The 24,308-nt window shown below is 42.9% G+C and overlaps 2 protein-coding genes across 2 annotated transcripts in view; both read right to left on the reverse strand.

Annotated features, from left to right (window-relative positions):
• Positions 1-15,521, reverse strand: part of LOC311355320 (uncharacterized protein) — a 91,140-nt gene extending 75,619 nt beyond the window's left edge. Inside the window, exons 1-2 of the mRNA XM_084475077.1 lie at positions 15,211-15,521; positions 11,594-11,623 (exon numbers count right to left, since the gene is read on the reverse strand). Of these exons, the coding sequence (XP_084331203.1) occupies positions 11,594-11,623; positions 15,211-15,408 (228 nt within the window). The 5' untranslated portion in view covers positions 15,409-15,521. The remainder of the gene's footprint in view (positions 1-11,593; positions 11,624-15,210) is intronic.
• Positions 15,522-20,135: 4,614 nt separating this feature from the next.
• chchd7 (coiled-coil-helix-coiled-coil-helix domain containing 7) lies at positions 20,136-24,261 on the reverse strand. Its single transcript, XM_084475584.1, has 4 exons — positions 23,928-24,261; positions 22,715-22,774; positions 22,496-22,594; positions 20,136-20,785 (listed from the first exon to the last, which is right to left on the reverse strand). Exons 2-4 carry the CDS (start codon positions 22,766-22,768, stop codon positions 20,681-20,683), a joined length of 258 nt encoding a protein of 85 aa, XP_084331710.1. The 5' UTR covers positions 22,769-22,774; positions 23,928-24,261; the 3' UTR covers positions 20,136-20,680.
• Between the last annotated feature and the right edge of the window lie 47 nt (positions 24,262-24,308).

The following is a 24,308-nucleotide window of genomic DNA, read 5'->3' on the forward strand; positions in this document are numbered from 1 at the left end:
TGCCGTGGAAGAATGTGGACCAGCTACCTGGAGAAATTAATGGGTGTGTCTGATAGTCTAATGTCTAATGGATCGTTGTGCTGCGCCTGCGGTGTGAAATGCCCTTTCCTAAACAACACTGGATCAAACGATTGAATGAGTGAATGAAGGTGTGATTGGCCAATGGGTGATGTTAAAAAACAACAACACAGGGGGTAGGATGAGGATGGGGGCCCACCAGTGAAGTCCCATGTATAACCGGGTCCGGCCGAGGGGTCAAAGGTCACACCCCAAGCACAAAGCTTGACATATGGTAAACATGTGACATCCTCGTTGTGGCTTGGGTTGCCGCGTACAGCCCTCCATAGAAGCCTGTGGAGCCAGCATTGTGATCCAACCTTTCACGACCAGCCCTCATGGCTGACTGCTACTGCCCGGCGTGTTTTACAATTTTCCGGCTGCCGTGCAAGAGGGTGAACCCCTGTGTGTGTTTCTGACAACAGCGTGCCCATGGAGAATGCTACCCGGCGTTCTTTGTTTACCACACTACAAAGCCCATGGTCATCCCCTTTTTATGGACTAGTTGCTAATCACTCATACATAAATGATGACAATAGTCGTCCCCAGAGTTATGTTTCTTGCATACCAGGCTGTATGGTTGTAGGGGCAATAAGACAATTGGCTTCAACAATTTTTTGGACCTGCTTTGTCATAGTCAAATGTATTTCAGAATACTATCTAAATATGATTAAATAATAATAAATAAACGACAAAAATGAGTTCTCACTCATTACCTCACTCACTCACTCAGTCACCAGGCTGGAGAGATGCTGAATGCTCATATATTTCCTGCGTTACCCACAACTACGGGGAGAAATCATCGTGCATCCACCGCCTCATTTGCATGACAAGTGCTGGACCGGGGGCCCCCAAAGGGGCCAACCCTATGGGACCTCAAAGAGGATGGGCCCTTATGTAAGGAACACCCCACCATCACCAATGCACCCGCCCTCTCCATCCATTCTGGAGCCTTCCTCCCACCCCCGTCCACCCCCCTTTCCGCTCTCCCTCTCCCCGAGCAGCCACTTAAAACCACGTACTTTGTTTGTGTCGCTTGAATAACTAATCGAAGGACATGCAAATCCGGAGCTGGCCCAAAGCCCTCTGTGCGTTTGATAAGATTTGTGGGGAGGTGGTGCTGGCGTCTGGGCGGGCCTGTCTCGGTCCCCATTCACATGCCTCCCTTATTTACGCACAACGGCCCACTGTGAGACGTGGGGATCCAGGATCAGCCAGTTGAAAAATTTAGCAAATATGCAGGAGAAGAGACAATTAGTGGGGATACACAAACACTATTGTGCTACTTTAGGGAGCGGGCTGAAGTCCGTGTGGTCCCGGCTGTCTGGGTCCTAATGAGGGCTGACAGGTTGGACATTATCTACCAGCCTGTGTTTCAGTTTTTCCCTCTTCCCCTTGCTCTCTCTCTCTCTCTCTCTCTTTTTCCAACCCTCGCTCGCTCTGTCTCTGGCCCTCTTATGAGCCCATGTTTGTAGTCAGCAAAGCAGAGCTCATTACAACACGTCGTCATGCGCTACCAAAACAAAGGCAAAATGAGCGGTCCTCTCCTCTCTGTGTAAACCCAGCAGACGCTGACGTCCAGAGTAAGGGAAAAAGGCTTCTTTCTCACTCAACGTAACACAAACAAAAGAATAACCATGATTATCTTTTGCTTCTCCATCCAGCCCGTGCATTCACACATACGTGGTAAAACTCACACACACTTAAGCACACACACACACACACACACACACACACACACAGAGTTGTGTTCAGCCAATGAAGGCCAGAGAGACTTAATGAGCGGGGAGAGAAAACCGCAGGCACCAGAAATATACAAAAGTGAGCCGGCCAACCAGTCACTCCTTGTCCTCCATCTTTTCTCTCCGGGCCTGTGATCTTTTGTCTGGCGTCCTTTCCATGGCTCTTCCGTTGCCATCCCGGCCTGACCGCAACTGTCTTTCTGTCTGGTTTGTTTTACTGCAGGGGAACTTGGGTTAAACAACAATCGAAAGGGACATTCCAGTTAGTTAGGGACGGCAGTCGCTCAGGAAGTAGAGCGGGTTGACTTGCTAGTTTGATTCCTGTCTCCTCCGCGTCGAGGTGTCCCTGAGCAGGACACCTAACCCTAACTGCTCCTGAAGTCACACACATTTAGAATAACTAATAGGAATAATCTAAAGTCTCATGTGGACAAAAGCTCAAATCTGTGTTTCACTTTCTTGCGCTTCAAATTAGTTTAGACCAATCAGGTTCAATCTGTAGGCACGTGTTTGTGTCGACTGGAAACCACCTGACTGGTGGAACCACAACAAACATGATGTGGCTACCCAGTGATTGGAAGGGAATAAAAAACCTCTGTCCAAAAGGTAACATCTTTCAATTATGCTTCAACCTTTCCGAAAAGAAGATCAACGATTAACTACCAGGCAAGATCTTGGACGTGAAATCACACTACACTATCGCTTTAGAGTTAACAGGACCTGTTGGCATAAGCCATTGCAAGACTCTTCCACATCGTTATCACCATAGTGCTGAGTAGCATATCATATCTGAGGTCTTATTAAAAACATGTCACCTAAAATGTTGTTGGAAACACAAGGTTAAACGCCCTGTCCGCCCTGTCCAATTTGGGACATTATAAGTGCAGAGCTCAACAAAATATACATAACAGGTCTAGTCGTTTTTAGATATAATTATGCGGGAATGGTACATATTGTACCTTTAAACTATAATACAAAACATGGGATTTCCAAAACAAGAAAAACGTGTCCTTTAATACAATGTTGAAACTTGGCAGAGAAAATCACAACACCTGTTTAATTTTTGCCAAACCAGCTATAGCAAATCAACAGTTTAATAAAACATTACGCAATCTAAATAACATTCCCATACTTCAAAAAATAAAATAAAATAAATGAACCCAAGCCATAGAACGTCAACAACAGAATCGCCAAAAGCCGAAAAGCAAACACAGCCAAAGCGTTAAAATATGTGCAGAATAAAGGTCACCTGTAGAACACATCCACCCCGCTGAGACCGTGGGAATCGCATTAACCAGTTGCTACCGCTCAAACAGGTTCCACCATAACCTCCTGCACTTGACTCAATGGCCCTGAGAATAGAGGAGCAGGGGCGCATCAAAGGCCACTATGCCCTACCTGTACTTACAGTAGGATGCGTTCCTGCTGCCAGTTCCTGCACACCTGACACTACGTAGGCGCAGTCATTATCATCTAGGAGCCCGAGACAAAGATGCTTATTTTTGATGCATTGCTTCTGTCTTGACTGTCTTTGTATTTAGTTTGGATTGGATGACCGTATGTTTTTGAGCGTCTCCTGGACAAAGTATCATGCGTAGCCTTTCCAAGTTCACAACTGGAAGGTTATTGTACGTGTTTAGAAGTAGAGAGGACGTTATCATTTTGCCAGATGTACTAGAAACTAGATGGTTGATGCATTCAAAAACGTTTTTTTAATCCAATTTTTTATACTGATTTAAAAAAATGCAAACTGGTGATTGAGAATGACCAAGAGAGAGAAGCACTCAGTGACATGAAGGAATGTATTGTCATGTCAGAACATAATTTGAAAACAATATGTGTTTATGCTAGGGCTGGGCAATAATTTGATTACTATTATTAATTGTGATAAAACTCACGTCGATTACCACGATAAGCTTTCGACATAAATGCTCGATATGGAAATGAAAAAAAACACAAAAAAAGTGCTACCGGTAATATGGATATACCTAACAGCCAATCACACAGCAGAAATAAACACAACAGACAGTCAGATTGCAGTTTTTGCCATTCATGTCGAAGTACACGCCCATTTCCTGGTGCAACGTGCATGTTTGAGCTTCCAGCGGTAAGGAAAGAGGATGAGACATTGGCGCCAACACGAATGGGAAACACAACAAATTTATTTCAAACATCTGAAAACATAGCATCCCAGCGACCACACAGAAAGAAAAAATCAAGAAATCCACTTGTTGATTCACTTGTTTACTTTTTATGTATTGGTTGTGCCTCTCTACAAGATTTAAGATGTTTGCTGCAGCCCTGCCAAAGGAGTTTAATGTGATAGAAGTCAGAGCTTTTATTTTTATTTACATTATTTTCAATAGGTTACAAGGCAAGCTACCTTTTGTTTTGTTAGGGGCAGATAAAACGTGTTTGTGAAGTTAAATGTTTATATTTAAATGTGATTCAATGTTCTCTTATCACAAATATGCTAATAAACAACATTGTTTAGTTTAACTAATGAACACTGGTTTCTTCAGGCTTCAGCAGTATCAAATTATATATTGTGATTAATATTGATATTGTTCAATACGGAAAAAATAACCGTGATAATATTTTTTGCCATATCGCCCAGCCCTAGTTTATGTGTGTGCTGGACGCCTGAGGTTATCTGAAGCTTGGCCAACTAGGCCCTCGGAAAACACTTACTGAGCCAGCCAGTCACAAGGCAGGGTGGCATCGGCATCCCACACTGAAAGGGACACCTGTAACAGTCAAAAGAAACCAAAGAAAGTGTACGTGTGTGTGTGTGTGTGTGTGTGTTTGTGTGTTTGGGTGTGCGTCCACCCAAAGTATGTGTGAGCCTTGTGAGAAGCACTGCAGTTTCCAAAAAGCGAGACGAGACCAAAAACAAAAAAAGACAGTCCCGTCTCTGTGATCCAGCTCGGGTTAGAGCAGTGTGGTCCCCAACGTCTGGCCGGACCTTTCGGCTGAGGGACCGAGGTCTCTTATCCCAGCCGGATCCAGAGGGGAGCTGCTCCAGAATTAGTGGTAAGGAAACGACGGAAGGGAACTGGAGGAGCCCAGAAGATGTTTATGTTAGCAAACCGACCCAGGAACCCAAGTCCTGGTCTGGATGACTGGAAGAGGCAGAGTGCATGACACACAAACCAGCATGTGAGCACACACTGGTTGGGGAGCCATTGTGTGTTGACTACCTGCCACAATAACAAACCCTCGCCAGTTCTACCAACAGCCAATCGACCAACAGCCCATTGACCGACCATCATCTGTTTGCGACCCGTCTGCCTGCCCAGTCATCTTGTCCCTGCCTTACCTGTCCATTCTAGATTATTTGTGTCTTTGGTAGACCCTTATTTGTTTACATTCTGTGTCCTGTTCTCTTTGTCATGCGATCTTACTGTCACTGTGTGTGAACTGCATATGCTGGCATGAACCCGAAATGGTGTAACCAACCCTCGCTGGCCCTGGTGTAACCAGATGAATAATGAGTTATAACATGGATCATGGGGTGAGTTAGGAAATGAGTCGTTGGGATAGACAAAGCCGGATGCACTGATCAGATCCTGCATTGGCCGTGCACCCAACAATAGCTTTCCCAGTTTCAATGTCTTTGTGATTGTTTTCATGAGTCTCTGTACATTTCCATGAGTAAAATGCAGTGTGGTTCATACAGGCCTCTCAGGATTCACCCCAGCCTGCAGATAAAGATAGAAGAGGGGGTCTGATCGTGTGTCAGCAGCCCAGTTCATAAACAGATCCCATGTCCACAGCAGAGACAGTGCCTGGGGATACCCCAGCCTTTCCCCCAACAGTATAACTAACATAGTAGTGCACACTACAGTTCACTGCCTGACTCAACACTTCACCTGTGTCTCAATAGCACGGCAAACACAGAACTCAATAAGACACCTAGGAACTAGGGATGGGTCAGAATATTTGATTATTCGAATATTCGTTCCTGAGGGTCAAAGTCGATTTTTAACATTTGGACCGTTAACATTTTTTCCCATTCAAATAAACAAGAATTAACGGACAGAACTAATGTTGGTTCTGTAGCACTATTAGTTTTTTTTATTATTATTAATCATGTACAGAAAAACAATATACACAATACACAAGCATAAATATTAATATATATGAATACAACACAAACACTGATCACTGTTAAAGTTTTTTTTTTTGCGTTTAAGATATTAAGTGATTTCTTGCCGATCTATGGCTGCCTTTGTGAATGTCGGCACACATCGAATAATCGATTATTCGTTCATACCACCCACTGATTATTCGACCATGAAAAATTTGAGTTATTCACATCCCTACTAGGAACCAAAGATTGTGCACGTCATTTGTGTAATTAACCCTAGCACTCCCATCTGTCAACATAAGTAGACTAGTGACTTTGAAATACTAAAGAACCTAGGAGATATTCAATGTTGAACGTGCTTTGGTAGGGATTTTCAGATTTTTGGGGTGCTGGAAAACTGTGCCATAAAACCAAATTCAAACCTGTATTCAAATGAATCATTTTAACCAAATTATAGTGTGTCCCAATAGTCTGAATAAATGTGTGTGTGTGTGTGTGTGTGTGTGTGTGTGTGTGTGTGTATGTTAAGCAACACATGACTTTAGATCAGGCAGTGAACTGAACACACTCTGCATACCAAGCAGCCACAGGACCCTGAGCCTTGTATGGTACCTACAGCGGCACTAATACGGTCCAGCTGGTCCACCGAGGGACGTGTTCCGGTCTAACAGCTAGCATAACAACACTCATCAGGTCGCAGCGTTAGCACGGGGAGGTACGGCTCCCAGGATGATCTCTGAACTGCATCGGCCCCCGCAAAACGCGACCTTTCAGGGTCAAATGTCTGGGTGACCTCTTCCAACTATTTGTGGGGTGTTCCAGAAGGAAAAATCAACACTTATTCAACACGGTGAATGAGTGATTTTGCACTCGATGCAGAGCAGAAGCATCTGGATCTGATTGGTTTTGATTGGAAGGCATTAGCCTTGCCTGTCTCATCCAATAGGCCTATTTGTTACTGGAGCCCTTTACTTTAAGGGCCAGGTGAGGAGATGATCATAACAAACTACATCTAGAGTGAGTCTTCTGTTATAAATACACACAGTTTGACACACATGGCATGTTAATATACTCTAATATACTATGATAATATACTAATACACACACACAAACACACCGACTGTGCAAAACACTAACAGACAAATGTAGTGTGTTGTAGTGTAGTGTTAGTTATAATAGTCTTAGATGATAAGGCACATGGTCTCTTGACCTTCAACAGCAGCCATAATGTTACAGTGACACTAAGGGAAAGGCTGACAGACTGAGAGAGAGAGAAAGAGACACATAGAACAGAGAGGGAGAGAGAGCGAGAGACACACATAAAACAGAGAAAAAGAGAGCGAGAGCAAGAGAGAGAGACACACACACACATAGAACAAACAGGGAGAGAGAGAAAGAGACACATAAAACAGAGACAGAGAGAGAGACACACATAGAACAGAGAAAAAGAGAGCAAGAGTGAGAGACACATAGAACAGAGAGAGAGACACGGACAGAGAGACACAGACAGAGAGATAGACAGAGACAGAAACAGAGACAGAAACAGAGACAGAGACAGAGATATCTGGACACAGCTAGACAACACTATTTGGCAAAAAGGAGAAGCTCCAGTCTTCCAGGCACCCACAGTCATGAGAGGAGCAGAGGAGCATGGGAAAGGGGGGACAGGGCTCCAATATGATGCTAACCCCCCGCCACACACACACACACACACACACACACACACACACACACACACACACACACACACACAGTTCCCTTAGCTTGACAGGACGTGGAATGGGAGACAAATTCCTGACCCTCTTTCTCTCTTGTGTCAACTATGTGTTAAAAGTCTGGACGAGAGCCCATTAGTGCGCATACACACATGCCTGCGCATGCTGACTGCTTAATCAGGGTCCAGAAGTGTGTGTGTGTGTATGTGTGTGTGTGTGTGTGTGTGTGTGTATGTGTGTGGAGCAGCGGAGTGGAACCACCTTGCATCTTTGCACAAATGCAGTGATTAAGAGCAAATATAACAGTGTGAGAAAAACTTCAAGGAATGGACCTGACGGCGTGTGCACCTCAAACAACAACTATCCTCCCCCCTAAACCTCCCCTACTCATCTTAGCTCAAGATGAGTAGTCCAACTTTATGTGCTTAATCGTATTCAAAAGACGTAGAATATGTATTTCTAAAACAAGGAACCGTGTCAGAGTACAGAACCCAACAAAGACTCACAACCAAACATACACACGCACACGCACGCACACGCACACACAAACACACAGAGCCTTGCAGCCTTCCGGCCCAGCCCTCTCCTCCGGCCCGGACGGGGGTAAAGACAACGCTCCACAAATCCGCTGCGGAAGAGCCCACCACCGCCCCTGGCCGCTGACGCCACCGGCTCTGGCCGGCGCTCTGCCCAACAGAAAGGAGCCCGCTCGCTTCTACTTCCTCCCGACTTGCAAACAAGTCCTTTAACTCACTCCTGTAAATGGACTGCATTTATAAAACGCTTTTATCGAAAGCGCTTTACAATATTGCCTTGCTCAGGGACACCTCGACACTCTACGAGGAGGAGCCGGGGATCAAACTAGCTACCTTGCAGTTACCAGCTGACCCGCTCCACCTCCTGAGCTACTGCTGCCCCCCCGCTCACCTGTGCCATGGCCCCCCCTGCAGAGCATCCTGGTCACTGGGTCCTGGGGATGATGAATGCAAGCAGGCTGGCCTAGGGAGCCCTGTTCTTATTGCCCCAAAAGTATCCTCACGCTCACCGACTTCCTCTCCGACTCACTCTCTTCTGACCGTTGCTCTCCGTCTCTCACTGTAGCCTGGAGGCCCCCCTGCCACCACCACCCCCACTCCCACCCCTACCACCTCCCCCACCCGTTGGACCAAACCCACTAAAGAAAACAAATGAGCAAAGGGAATGAGAGCGTGTGAGGGTTAGAGAGTATGGGGGGGGGGGGGAAGAGAGAGGGAGAGGGAAAGAGGGAGAGGGAGAGGGAAAGGGAGAGAGAGAGAGAGAGAGAGAGAGAGAGAGGTGAGAAAGGGATGTCCGGCCAACCTACATCAGAATACAAGAGCTCAAGTCCACTGAACCTAAAACCTCTATAAACATTTAACTTTCAAATCCGAAAGCATGCAATCGTCCACGGTGAGGGTTTCTGCATATCTTGGCCCCCGAAATGACTTCCCTGGACCACCAAAATAAGAATGGCTGTGCCGTTATTCTTCCTGAGCGTACGGTCTGTTTCTCTGTGGCCCTATGCTCTCTTGTATGGAAATGTAAACCTGACTTTGACTCCCATTGAGAACAAGTCACAGCATAGCACTGTCAGTATACACTGTGACGTGGACGGGACGCCAGTGCACAGACCCGACCGGCAGACAAGGCCACACTCCACTACCCCAACATAATGCCAGCGGGAGTTAAAAAACTCACTCAATAAATAAATAAATAAATAAAATCCCGCTGCGCGATAGAAAATGTCCAGGCAGTCGATGCCAAGGTGTATCCTGGCAACCGCTGTCCGGCCCAGGCCCCCCTTTCTTTTAGATGCCGTCCAAACTCAGAGCCAAGTGGCCCCCGGGGCCTCGCGGGCAAGGGCCTCGCGGGCAGGGACCAGCCAACTGGAAGATGGTGGTGGAGGAGCGCTGAGGAATAGCTGGTGGAGGGTCACTAGAGGAGAGGGTCAGCTGCCAGCCCAGAGTCCTGGTTTGTTGTGACTACTTGTTATGTGGCCTGGCTTGTTTTATTTTTTATTTTTAATGACAAGGACTTTTCCAGAAATTGGAAAGGACATGCTGAAAGGATGATCCAACTATTTTATGAGTTAGTTATAAAGCGTATATGACTCCAAAATGCAACCTACCAAACAACCATCTCTGCATACTAATAGTGTAGTTTGGTCATTCAGTCAGTCAGACAGGCAGATACAAGCTCCCCACCGCTTCTGCAGACAGCGCTACCCCTTCTCTCATCACGGCTGTGCTCTGTGGTTTCTAAACTCCACAGGCTTCAAATGGATTCAACGTTTTGTCCTCCACTGTAAATTACAGAGTGTGCGATGTACATTGGATTTCCCTCAGCATGCGTGTGTGAGTGTGTGTGCGCGCGCGCGTGTGTGTGTGTGTGCGCATGCCTGGATGCGTGTCTGTGCGCTTGGTGTTCCGGTGGCACTAGGACAGTGGGGTTCACTCAGGGTTCACGGTGCTGGAAGCGATTTCGCACTGTGTCGGGGAGCTGCCTCCACAACAAAGAGGAATGGGTCTGGTGGAGGTGTTGGTGGTTGTGGTGGGGAGGGGGGGCATCTGCCAGACATGGGGAGCCTCTTGGACTAGTTGCAGGTTGTCTCAATAACAAAAAGGGCTGTGGCATTAACAGCCTAACTGTTACATAAACACATATATCTACACTATACTATCACATAAACACTTTGTTTACTATTTTAGAGTGCGGCATGTCAGGGTGATGCCCGCCAAAGGGTGCACGGTGTGGAGTGCTTTTTACAGCCCCCAAAGCACAATGGGAGTTTTACTATTCTATGGCTACCTGGAGCCACATGACCCTTTGAAGCTCGAAGACGTAGCGCATTAGTGATGATCCGGAATTCATTAAAGTGAGTGGGGAGGTGGAGCACACCCTGCAATAAAGCCTACGTTCCAATAAAGGCTCCCCTAATCTTTTAACACCCACAGTGATTATCCCCTTAACATGTGCTGCCAATATGTGCAGTCTCATGCCCTGAGAAGATCGGTTACAGGGGTAGGTTCAAAGGGAAATAGTGGTGAAGTAACAATGAAAGTTAAGTTGTCTGAATATAATTAGCCCAATTAGTCTCATATGTGTTGAAATGTGTGAGAAAAGTGTTCTGAATCCTTTGTATTGGTGTCCCTACCGATCTCATTGAAGGACAACCAAGAGTTAACCTATTATTAGGCCATTCAATCACTTTTCTAATTCACTTTCACTCGTAAACACAAATTCTTCAAAGGAACCTTGTGCTAGTTCAAAGGATGCTTTTCCTTTTAATGCACTGCGAGTTATTATAATGTCCTATTATTGCTGTACATCTACTGAAAATGCATTTGCTATGTTTTTTTAATATTTCTCATATATTTTGTGTTATATTATGTTTTTGTGCCTTTATGGATTGGCGAGTACAGTGAAGAGGGACCGGACAGTCGGTTGAAGAAGGGGGAATGAAGTGGGCCTCGAGACAGGTATGAACCGGTTAAACAAGGCGTTGAGATGAACATATTGCGCATATATTGTCTTCTTAACTTGTAACTTGTGTCGTTTTAGGACACAAGTTGACATGTTTGGTAAAAGGTTGATGGAATCAAAGCCATTGAAATGTCCTAAGAAGTAGAGTGTTCTCAGAATGATCCCATTTTACATCAGCTTTGGCTCAGCCTACTGAGGCAATGTTACTGTTTAGCCATTAAATAGATGCTTTTATCCAAAGTGAAGTACAATGTGAAGTACAATGAATAGTGTGAAGTACAAAGTGAAGTACAATGAATACAGAGAAAGGTTGAATGGGGGTATCCATCTAGAGTTACAGCTCAACCATAACAGTTCCCACTATTTCAATTCCAGTGAAATAAGCATGGGCTGAGCCTCAAGTGTTCTGTGATGAACTCAGTGTGTTCTGAGTGTTTTGCTGTGTTTGAACTCACTATTTTACCATCTAATGTCTGCCCTCAGCTTACCTGTAAGGAGACAGAATGGCACCGGAGTTTCTGCAGAGGAAAGAGAAATGCATAATCATTTTACAAGGCATAAAACCATTAGATCCGTATACATTGTGATCGGTGCAGAACATTATGATGACTCATAAGTGTGAGTACTTTTTGTACTTTTAGGACAGCCTGTGGCAATAGCCGACAAAACCTTGAGGAAACAATGAAACAAGTTAATCTGGTTGCTCTAATAAACTCCAGGAAAACATTTTAAAGAAGTCGTGTCATGTAGCCCTCATTTAAAAAAACAACAACAAATAAACTAACTACAATATTATTATTAGTTACTGTAGATAAGCCATCCGACTCAGGTGGAAAGGACACCTGTGGTGTGTGGATGCGATGCTCAGATGCAAACAGAAAACTGAGCGCCACATAAAGCCTCTGGGTTAGGCATTGTGCTGAAACAAAACAAACACTCTGATGAATGGTGGGTTAACCTAAATGTGGTAAATATCTGAGGTGGTCCTATACGTCAACTGTGATTCGTATTCTTGGTACCACGTAGATGCATACAGTTCAACACGCAAATACACACACACACACACACCAGCTGCTTTTGTCCAGCGAGTGTGTCTTCTGTGGTGTGCGCTATAAAGGCAAGATGACAGCAACAGACACAGCTGAAAAAGTGACTCAAAGACCGTTTGCTGTAAAACCCTGCTGTGTTCTTGTTTCCCAATGAGCAATGAAATCTATAAATAGACAAAACAAAATTACAAAAAATTGAACTCCCTACGCAATAACCTCCATAAGAACTTCATGTGTTAACCGCCAAGGCATAGCCACAAAATATGTTTATGCATGATGGTCAGTTTTCAGGCTTACCCTACCCACTAAAATCTTCTCAATACCCCCAAAGGATAAATATATATATATATATATATTTTTTTTTTAATATATATATATATATATATTTTTTTTTTTTTAATTATTATTATTATTATTATTATTTTCATTATTATTTTCTGTGAAAGCATCTGTGATTGACAAGCCTAATGAGAGCAGTAATTGATGGACGAAGACTTGAGCTTCCATTTTGACCCCTTGTTTTGGCTTGTTAAACCCAAGACCTCACAGCCCGTTCCAGCTGCACCCTGAGGACTTTCCTTACACTAAGTACTATAATGATGCTACAGTTGTGCTCATGTTAGCCATTAGTATGTGCACCTTCTAGCTGATGGCAAGATAGTACAATATCCTATACAAATACTGATTGGCTAGCCAGACCTGAAGATTCATATTTTAATGATAAAAATTTGGTGTAACCCAATACCCATTGTTTAAAAAAACATTATTATTCTATTATGACAAAAGGAGTCTGAGTTTATTACCCATTTAGCCTCAGGTAGAATTTAAATGGAAAGTGTGTGTGCGAAGACTATATTCATCAATGCTAACAATTTACATGGAACAAATTCTGTAGAGAAAGACAACACATAAGGAAATGGGTCCAAATAGTGTGACTGGAAAATTACAAACAAGACGTTGTTACTGTAGACTTTAATCCTATTTAATACGAGCACCGGATATTCTGGGTTAACTCAACCTTGGGGGGGTCTTTGCAAACATTGAAAATAAGAAAAAAAACTATGCTGCAGTTCAGGGACAACTAATCCTTAGTCAAACCCCAGAATAAAAAGCTTTTGACAAAGCACATAGTGTAGGACTATAGCCACCATGATATTTACTAGTTAAAGTGTGCTTCAAACAACACACTCTAAACATATACATAGCTATATGTTCTGATGTTAACAGAGAACAGCTTCTACTTTGCAGGTTTCCAATCACGGCATGCATGTAATCTGAATCTTAAACAAAGCCTTCCAGGCTTGGAAATGAAAACATGAGACATGTTATTAACAGCGGTTAATGAATGTGAATGAATTCTTACAGCACACTCAGCGGGTGAAACGCTGGTTAGAGATAATCGAACATGCGTGGAGGCCGGGGAGTGTTAATGGTATAGAAGCCGAGTCAGAGGAAACAGCCACTACAAGTCATCACTTGTCTGTCAGCAAGCAGAGGCGCTGTTAGTCTATGGGGGTTAACATGCCCAGTCACCCATGTGGACGAGTCAAAGGAAAGCCTTTGGGAATGGTCCTTTATCTTCTCAAAACTGTTCGGGCTGGCAAGCTTTGTTTTTTTTCTACCTCAACTGTGACACAAGAGGCGCTTGCCCAAGGCGAGGACAATCGCTCCGTATACTGGTGGCGTCCCACCTACACAATCCTAGAGGGCAAGCGTTGAATGGAAAATGAACCAAAAATAAATACTAGTTGTTCCCCTAGCATGTTCCTCTCAGTTAATGAATGCTGATCACCCCTGTGCCATTACAATCAACGGCCATGAACACACTCTGAATGACCTCATCACGCTTCATTCACACTCCTGACAAGAAGAAGCTTAGACTTATAATGCAGCACTGGCATATTGGAGAGAGAAGCAGCTCAGTAATACAGACACACAGACAACAGGCACGGAGAGTATCGGACAGCACACCTCCCTGCCTGGCGTCTGGAGTCAAGGCTGCGGCGGAGGGAGAAGGAAGAAGGGAGACGGGGAAGAGGGAGGAGGCGGCCCACAGGCAAACTCAAGACATGACCTTGCTTGTCCCTGTGCACAGCGGCGCAGCGGCAGCCACGAGAATCTGGGCCCTGGTCCACTGGGGGCCTGCTTCCCTCCCCGCTTCCAGGGACGGTAGTGAGCTGGGGTTGTTGTGCCCCACCCCCCACGATCGCTCACCTTTCCCTTCTTTGCTGACACACCCTCTCCTTAGTAGGCAGGCTAATGGTTGTGTCAACTTGGCATGCAGTGATGTCTGTGCCACTTAGCCTGTCTTCACTGCCGCGAGGCCGTGCAAATACTGCCGAAGAAGACAAGAGGCTGAGATTTATGTTATATAGTAGGTGAACAGAAAAACTAGTCAGTCCTGTGATATTAGCTAAGCTGGCTGCCTTCCATCATAATTTTTACATGCCTCCATTGCGGAAGTATTTACACATGGAGGAAACAGCGGTGAAACTCTCACCCGTATCAACAGCCCTGTCATCCACACGGTCAGGATCCAACAGCCCCCATGGGCGTTAGGATGACATTTGTTCCACAATAGGAAATAGTAGGCCTACTCATTGGTATCGGTATAGCTACACATTGTCTCTTGCATAAAGTCAAAAACAGTGGACTTTATTCTGTGACTTCATTGATGAACAACAGTGGTCAATATGAGAAAAGATTTAAAAAAAAAAAAAGTCAAGAAGAAATAAATCTGTAGGCTATAACTCAGGACATGGGTCAATGTTAATGTGATCTAATTTGTAAAATTGTAGGGTTATTCCTCGTGCAGGTCTCTTAAACTGGCCAATATAAATATTCAATAAAGTTATCCTTTGGTCTGGTTTTAGATTTGTTTTATTATCAGCAAATGGATTTAGACGTCCAGAGACTAGGCCCTACAACATCGACAAAAAAGTATTGATTTGTGTCAGCTGTCCTGATAATTCTTTGACGCTCGAGAGAAGCGTTGCTGTCTTATATTGAACAGGCGCCAAACTGATGAATTTATTGACGCTTTCATTAAATCTTACCTGATACCACTTGAGTAGCGCCCAACAGAGGACGTAAGCTGCGAGGGAGAACTTGGCGGTCCTGTATCTCTCCGGCGGACAGGTAAGATACATGAGGAGCTCGGAGCGCCCCTCCGACCCTCCCTCACTGTCCGCTGATCCAGTACTCTCCTCTTTCGGGCCAAAACTCGCAATGTTATTACCATCCTCATCATCCATTTTTCCTTCCACGATATCTTCTTGTAACGGACAACTCTAAATGGCTGCCCTCTATAAATATACTATCTTAATTGTTATCCAAGCCACGTCCTCGGGCCGAGCATGGCACTTCTAAAAAGTTTTACATTCTTGAACGTGAAACACTTTTCCGTCATGCAAGCCCTTCAAAAATGAACGAGCGACCAGCATAACAATTACTCCAAAGGTGTATATTCCCTCCAGTCCAGCGCGTGTTGTGTACTCCGCACACACGCAACTTCAGTAAAACATGTCAAGCTCACAGAAACATGGCTTCACACACACCGACGTTTCCGCTCAAACGTACCTCGTGTTTCAAAGTAAAAGTCGTTGTCTTTTTAAACTTACACTTTAAATATAATTAACCTTCCAAACCGGATGTCTGTACACACGTAGTTTTCATTTGGTAGTGACCAACTTTAATAATGCAAAAAGTACAATTAATTATAGAAGGTATATCTATTATCATAATTTCGTATTGTTACACAAAACGGACGGCTTTTTTCTTATTTTTAGATTTGTTGTAAAGACAAGGTCTAAATAAAATGCAAAGCGTCCCATGTCTAATCAAGATACTCCGGCGCCACCTATCTTCCGATGGTCAAAGGCACAATTATTAAAGCTCGAACCATGTAATCTTTGCATTTAGAGAATGTTTGCTATCCGACACAGTAGTCGGAAAGCCATCACATATTGAAAACACAAATAACCAGTTGTTCTATAGCCTACTTCTAAAACAATTTAATGAAAAAAACCAACAGGCATTGTTTCAATTATGAGGCGCTTAACATGGGAGACAGTCAAACCCAAAGATGAATATGGCCTTGGCAACTAATGATTCAAAACCTTAAGCAACATATGCTTTAGTTGAGTTTGTGCAGATCCTCCATCGTTATATACACCACCTGGAGGGACACAGAGATAAACATCACCAATAGTCAGGATTCAAATCCCACCAAGTACAAAAATAAATAAATAAATCATCTCAAAGGCATTTCTTTAATTAGAAAAATACATTATTGTATTACTATACACACAAAATACACACCCGCGTAGCTTGTAGCTTGGACATAGGGTCGGATATCATCACCCCCAACGCCATAGCAATCTTTAATAGTGATATCGGCTAGCAGCTATCAACAATTTTCAGTCGGACTGAACCAAAGATCTACTGTATATCCTTAATACTCAAACATTGATTAGGTTTCCATGTTTTGTTTTCTGTTGTAATACTTGAGAGTCCATGATTACATTTCCAAATCAGACCAGCGGGTCTAGAATCTATTGTAAGATATAAATTAATTTAATCTTTGTTTATACCTATTTGTGTACATAATGTCAGTTTGCCGGCGTTCTATGCATATTTAACTTTAATATTCAACCTAACTACCAATGCTTAATCAGACCAGTGGGATTGGAGGCAGAGTGTGAGGGCAGGCCCACCTGTTGGTGGCAGGGGTCCGGGTAGTCACAGATGTCTTCTGGGAAGACAGAGCGGATCAATGTCTTCACCTGCTCAGGGTAAACGTAGGTAGGATGGCACTCTCCTTCCTCCTTCATGCCCACATTGTGAAAGACCTCCAAAAAAAGATACAGGGACACAAAGGTTCTTTATTTCATTCCGTTTTGGAAAATACGACAAGGCAACATGCCATGATTTGGTTTACAATTGCTTCAAAATCCCTAACAATCCCTCAATCCACTTCACATTTGTTTGTGTGATATTGTAATACCTGTGTCTTTTTTAAATGAGACATTACCGACTCAGATAGCAACAGACACATGGGTGGAGGATATTCAGCCAGCATAGAAATGTACATCAGTGATTTACATGATCACTTGGAGGCCACTCGTCTTTTCCTATGATGGAATGAGCTTGACTTTTATTATTACTATCTTATTATCTTAATGTTATTTATCTTATACATGAAGTCCCATCTTGTTCTGTTTCACATGAATCCCACAGCATTAACACTTCAATGAGTGCCCCGGGATTTACTATTAATGAATGTGAATGAATGAATGAGCTGAACAAAAATGACTTAAAAAAAAAACTAAAAACGAAACAAAGTGCTCTGCTGGTGTAGGTCTTGCATTTTCAAGGGACAGGGCAGTCATAAGGGGTTGTGCACAAGACAATGTTTCACATTGTATTAAAGGCATGACCTCTACACTTTATCTCAGTCTCTGGTGTGAACACAAACCATTTAACCATGAAACCAGGTCTTGGCTGATGGGAAAAGCCTCCATGCTGGTGGCTATGAGTGCACACAAAAAGAGTAGGTGGTTGTTGTGAAAAGTGTCTTGTTTGCACCTGGAACACACCAATTTGCGCTGCATTAACCTGTAGGCCTTCCTCCGACGAGCACGGTCGCTCCTCAGACGGCTGGCAGCATTGATCAGAGGAGATATCCAAACAGGTAATCTGGCCAATATTTGAGATGACAAGAGATATCACAAATTAAAAATCTCACTCAAAATCAAGGCTTAAGTTGAGTAGGCCTATGCTGCTGGTTAAAAAAGAAGAGAGAAACACATGAGCACAGCTTGGAATAATGGGGATTTATATTTTAAATTAAAGTTAATTAAATTCATATACTTACCCTAAATAATGACAGACTTCAACAAAAGCATCCATGCTAACGCCTCAGGAAAAACAAAGACTAGGTAAACTGTAGTTCGCGTTTATGTAGTTAGCATTTGTATGTGTGTCTTTTATGTGTTACAGACTTGAGGCAAGAAAAATAGGACAAGAGTAAAACACAATGATTGGGTGGAAATGCACTTTAGGAAACCAACTATGATGAAGCAGGTCTGTTTTATGTGTAAAATGTAATGAAGGCTAGATCAGGTATAATCATCATAAAGGTGACACAATTAGCATTAAATGAGTAGCGCTGCCTCAGGCTGCAGTTTGTGTACCAAGTACGCCATCTATTGGTCTGACTGTATCATTAGGACATCCTCGGTTTACAGGAATGTATAAAGAAAATATTTTTTCGAATCCTAAAACGATCAATCAAAAGTTATTTAGGCAAATGTAGCATGTATGCTTGAGGTCCGAACATTTGTTTTATGCATCTAGGCTAGACAAATATTTACGCATAGGCCTACATAGTTCACTTTTATGACATTTGGAACATATGGGCGCCAGGGGGCTCAGTTTAGTAAGAGTCGGACTCTAGAATTAAGAGAACATATTAGCCAAATGCAGAAGTGATTTAATTATAATCAAGAATCCTAAAAAATCTTAGTAAAAACATAGTTGTTTACATATCCATTAAGTTATTAAGTGACTTCCAGGTGAGGCTGAGAACAATCAAAGCATAGAATCCATAATGGTTCAAAACAACCAACTGAGATATACAATTTAATTCATGTTAGTCAAATGTAAAGTAGTGCATCACAACAAAAAATGTTATAGATACAACATTGAGGATGTGGAGTGCGATGTAGAGTGACAAGAAGTGAGGCGTTGCATTCTGAATCATGCATAAGATTTAGAATCAGTGGGTTGACTAGAGAGTCTGGAGCCAGAACCAGGACAGGGGTTCTGTCAGGAACAGTGCCTGACCGGTCTGATGTTGTACAAAGCGAATCTGCCAGATCGTGAGACCAATGCAACATTATTGAAAAGGTTTTTCTTGCACAACTGTGGCAAAGTATTTGGTTTAATGGAGCCGGATCATGAGAAGACACTGGCAGCATTCATCAAGCATCTTCAGAGAAACAATGGGTCTACATGATTCTGATAGGAAAACTTTCACATTGTGGGCAGTATAATCAAAGGATTTAGGTCTGATACAAACCAACAAAGGTGAGTTATAGTGTACATTAATACGATATTAACCTAGTCATTTTAACATGTCTAGATTCACTTTGTGTTCTACAGAAAGAATCAACCTTATCATCCCACAATAAATGCCATCATTGTTCCTCTGTTGACCCACTTCAGTTCATCTAAGTTTACATTCATCAATCAATGGAAATACAGCAGTGAAGATTTTGTCACCAAAATTATCGAACCCCATTGCTCTCAAAGAATTTAAAAAAACATTTAACATGCATTGATTCATTTGCCTCCCCGGAAGGGACTTTCTAGAATCTAACCTCAAAGTAGGAATTATCACTTTTTCAGATCATCTGATGCATGTTGCAAGGAAGTAAGAAATTAATGTTATAATTTCTAAATGATGCAGGCACAATAAATGCCTAAAGACTCAATCTATGCTATTTTAATTTAAACTGATGCATTGCCCAGATAAGGTAATGCTTTTGTTTTTTTAGTAGGAACCCATGGATAGTTATAATTTAAATGCAATTAGTTTATGTATAGACCTAGTAATAACGGATGTACAGTATGCTGCTAACCAGCACTTAAATGCTGCACTTAGATAAGCAGACACTACACAGTTAGAGTTAACCATCAGTGAGTGTCCCTTATCAGTGTGTAGAGGTAGTGCAGTCAACTTGTTCCCAGGTCTGGTCCATGCAATTAGATTTTAGATGACTGATTACAAAACATGAAACCACGTTAGACGCAATGCTGTTGCAAGGGTGACTTGATGGGCTGGTAGGTCATGGCTGAAACCAATTATGTCTCACATTGAGTCAGACTTGGGCACAGATAACCTCTGTGGGTTTACTAGACATATTGTCCCCTTGAGGGAGTGCTACACCTCAGGGTTCTAGCTTTGTGAGTGGGTCCGGTTATGGGCTACAACAATGGATCCAGGTCCAGACATCACACAAGGGTGTAGAAAATGTATAATTTTAATCTTTGTACATTTTGTGACGCTACAGCTTTGGGAACCTGTAGTAGGAAGTGCCAAGTAACTGCAGTTGCATAGTAAGAGACATCTGGGACAGGTGTTACTTTAATTTATCATTTCACACACAACACTGCAAAGTGTGCACAATATTCACTCTTCCATAAGGTTTTACACATAATTTAAAACAGCACCACACATACAAACATGGATGGGGACAGAGCATCAGATGTGGGGCTTCTTGGGACTTCAGGATCCCAATTCTAACCCAGCTTTGATAGAACCTACAGCCTCCCCTTCCCGCACCACCATGTTGTCTGGGAACACAGCCAGGTACTCCAGGTACTCTGCAGTGCAGTCTCGACAGGTACCACGCCGAGCTAACCAAGACGTGATAGTGTAATTCATGGGCTCCTATTGGCCGGGCTGAGACCCAGAGGGCCGGACGTCAGGAGGTCTGAGGAGGAGCCCCCAGGGAGCACCCTTCAGTACGGCTTGCCACCCAGCCCAGCCAGGATCTCCTTCCTCTCCTCAGCGGTGGGCATCTCCGGCTTCACCCCCTCTCTTCTCCGCTGCACCATGAGGTTATGCTTTAAAGAAACAAAAAGTGACATTCAAAGGGTTGCCATCTCTTTATTTGGAACTAAATGTGATGTACTTTGCAGCTGGCAAGTCATCAATCGGCTGCTCGACTGATGCAAATATTACGTACACCAAACTAACACTAATGGCCTCAAATGCTTAGCTCCCATCAGAACAACAGTGTTATAGAATCATAGTTTCATATTGTGGTCCGACACTTGTTTGTCACTTTTTCATTGCTAGCATTATAAGAATACTTGCATACTGGTATGCAAGTCAGATGGGGCAGTAGTGTCTCTGGTCCCTTCAGTGTTGGTAATGGAGTTTGACAAGGGGAGCTACTGTCACCAGCCCTCTTCAACCTGTATATGAACGATTTATCTGACCAACTGAACGGCTATAGAACAGGCTGTATGATTGGCAACACTGTGATAAACCACCTAATGTATGCAGATGATTTGGCCATTTTTTCTCTCAGTAGTGCTGGGTTTCAGCAGTTGTTAAATGTGTGTACAGAATATGGTGCCAAACAAGATGTCCAATATAATTTAAATAAGAGCAGTGTGATGATATGTAGGGAAAAGGGAGATAAGGACCTCCACTTTCCACAATTGTAGCTTTCTGGGGAAGAACTTTGTGTTATAAAACCAAATACCTTGGGCACTTTATAATAGATCAAATGTCCGAAATTTTTAGACAGTGTCTTACATTATATGCCCAAGCCAATATGTTGGCTAGAAAATGTCATACGTGTTCTGATCATGTAAAGATACGTCTCTTTAGAGCATATTGCACTCCCCTATATACTGCCCCCTTGTGGGGTAAGTTCAAAAAATCTAAAAGTCAAAAGAAAAGTATGCACAGACTTCAGGTTGCTTGCAATGATTGCTTTAGGATCTTACTTAAAAAGCCAAGGTGGAGTAGTGCAAGTGAACTATTTGTGAATGCAGGAGTTAACACCTTACAAGCTTTATTGAGGAACCTTATGTACAGATTTATCAGTCGCTTGAATGACTCAAAGAATGTAATTATAATGCTGCTGTCGACCCCAAGTTATAGTGCAGTACGCTACCAGTCATACCTTTGGAGACATTGGTATAAGTGCCTTTCATAAGAGGCGGGAATGTTTTTATTCAAATGTATATGTGTGTTGTCTATTTTTTGTATTGTATGTCTTTTAAAATAGACCTTGAGTCTAATAATAAAAGTTGATGATGATAATTGGGTTGGGATATGCGATGGCATATTGAGAAGCGTCATGATCAGAACATATGATGCTGACACAACGGCCAGCATGTTGTCATTGGATTAGACTTTAAATTATTGACCTGGGTTTGACATCCCTCTCCTTGAAGTGATGGACGTTTGAGCCAGTGTTGCAGTAAATAGCCTTCTCTCTGGTTAGTATGAGTGCAATACGTGCACTGCAGGTATGCTATTAAAATACCACAAAATGACATCCCAAGTCACTGTGGCCGTTTTCCCAGAACCTCAGCAAACACACAAACCAGGAGCGACATAGCCCTGCTTTGATCCCGCTTTCAAGAAGGACCTCAACAGCACCGGCTAGCTTGTCGTCAATTTGTAACAGAGACACAGAAGACGCACACACACACTGCTCCCCGCTAGTGGGAAAGCATCTTTGAGGTTGACCTTGAGCAGCTTCTCTCAGGTCCTCTATGTAATCATTTTTATAAAGCTTTTCAGAAAATACTCACCCAAAACTTCCTACAGTTCTTGTAGTTTATGAAATAGGCTGAACACATGGACTTATCATAGTTGTGTGCATCCAAACACCTTTGAGACCCATCACTTTCCTGGAGGGGAAAGAAAAGCATTTTTTTGTAAGAACATTTTAAGATTAAAATGACAGAAACAGACATTCTTAGGGCAGCTATTTAAATTCCATGCACTCTGCAGAAGCTCACTCAACTTACTTCGATGCATGGGTTGATGTCCTGATTACGGAGTTTACGTGTATTTTTATCCATTTGGATCTGCAAGAACAATTAAAATTAAATTAAGTGCATGCCTGGTACTGCATTAGTTTTAATATCCTTTACATAAATAAATACCTGTTTAGCGAGCCATTTCAGGTGAACTAATTTATACAAAGCACATCGTTGTGTTATATCGTCATTATTTCCAAAGTTTTTCCTTCTTCATGGAATTGGTATCCAAGCAACCAAACACTATTTCATAACAGGATAACCCAATCAGAGCAATAAAACGTCTCACTCACTTTGCTTACAAAGATCTTACAAAGTGGTTTCTGCTTCATGTGGAAATGCTTCAAAATGTTCATCTCACGACTATCTCACAGGGTTGTTTATTTAAACCTGTAATGTGTAACCCTCAATGAACACGGGATTTCCCTAAATAAAGTCTGAATAAAAAAGAAAAATCACAGCATTCTTTAACTGGGAAAGGCAGCAGATCCACCTTGTGGGCATTCGGAATAATTGTATTGCACTAGCGTTGTCTCAGATGTGTAGTATAAATCTAAACAATAGTTTACATACTAACCACATCCTAATAGCCCTTGCCCACATTCCCAGCAGCCACAAATCCCTGGTTCTGCCGTTTAAGAAGTACAAACGAAGCATTGCTCAAACATATAGAAATCTAAATTAAATAATGCAATGCACATGCATTCTGTATCAATAATCTTAAATCATTGCTTAAGTAACCTATAACGTAGCCTACAATCCCATATAATCTATTATAATAAGCATATGAATACAATTGGTGTTGCGCAGACAAAAGCAATCAAACTCCAAAAGAAGTTGTCACTTCTAACCTTATTCATCATCAAATAACCTCCAAACCCTACATGTCCTTATCTAGCCTATAAAGTATGCTACAAGATTTAGGCTACCAGATATGTTTTGAGAAACCGAGCCCAGACCGAATATTGTGAGTTCGAGAAACAGCTGATTCCTATTTCGCAGATCATTATGCAGCATTGAAACTTTGTGACATTTTCTAAGTTGACCTTCGTTGAAGTTGCCAAACCCACACTTATGTATGGCATGGGCTACATGGAGATTGGTTTGTATGAACGATGCACACGAAACAACTACAAATAACGTTACATACGAGACACGTAAAATTGACGTGCAACAAATACTGGTGTGCAGTTAAGCTTACCTTTACAGTATGGACCTCTAGCCCAAACAACAGTCAGGAAATGCACCTTGATATGGCTTAGATCGAAGGTTACTCAACCACCACCACCACCACTACTACTACTACTACCACAACAACACGCAGAGAAACACTTCTGCGGTTAGTGGTTTGTTGAGAAATTATACTGTCATATACAACGTCAGCCTGGCATCACATGCCGTTTTAATTGTGTACTCTATGCACTCGGTGGTGGTGGTTCGGTAACAGCGACCGCTGTAGCACGTTGACGCTTTACGACATGTAACTAGCTTCCTAGCAGCGGCAGTGAGCTGCCCACGAGGCTCCCGTCGAGCTATCTGCTGCTGCACTCACTGACCCGCACCGCGAGCAACAGCGCACCAG

This window comes from Micromesistius poutassou, assembly GCF_964030765.1.
Source record: "Micromesistius poutassou genome assembly, chromosome: 11".
NCBI lineage: Eukaryota > Metazoa > Chordata > Actinopteri > Gadiformes > Gadidae > Micromesistius > Micromesistius poutassou.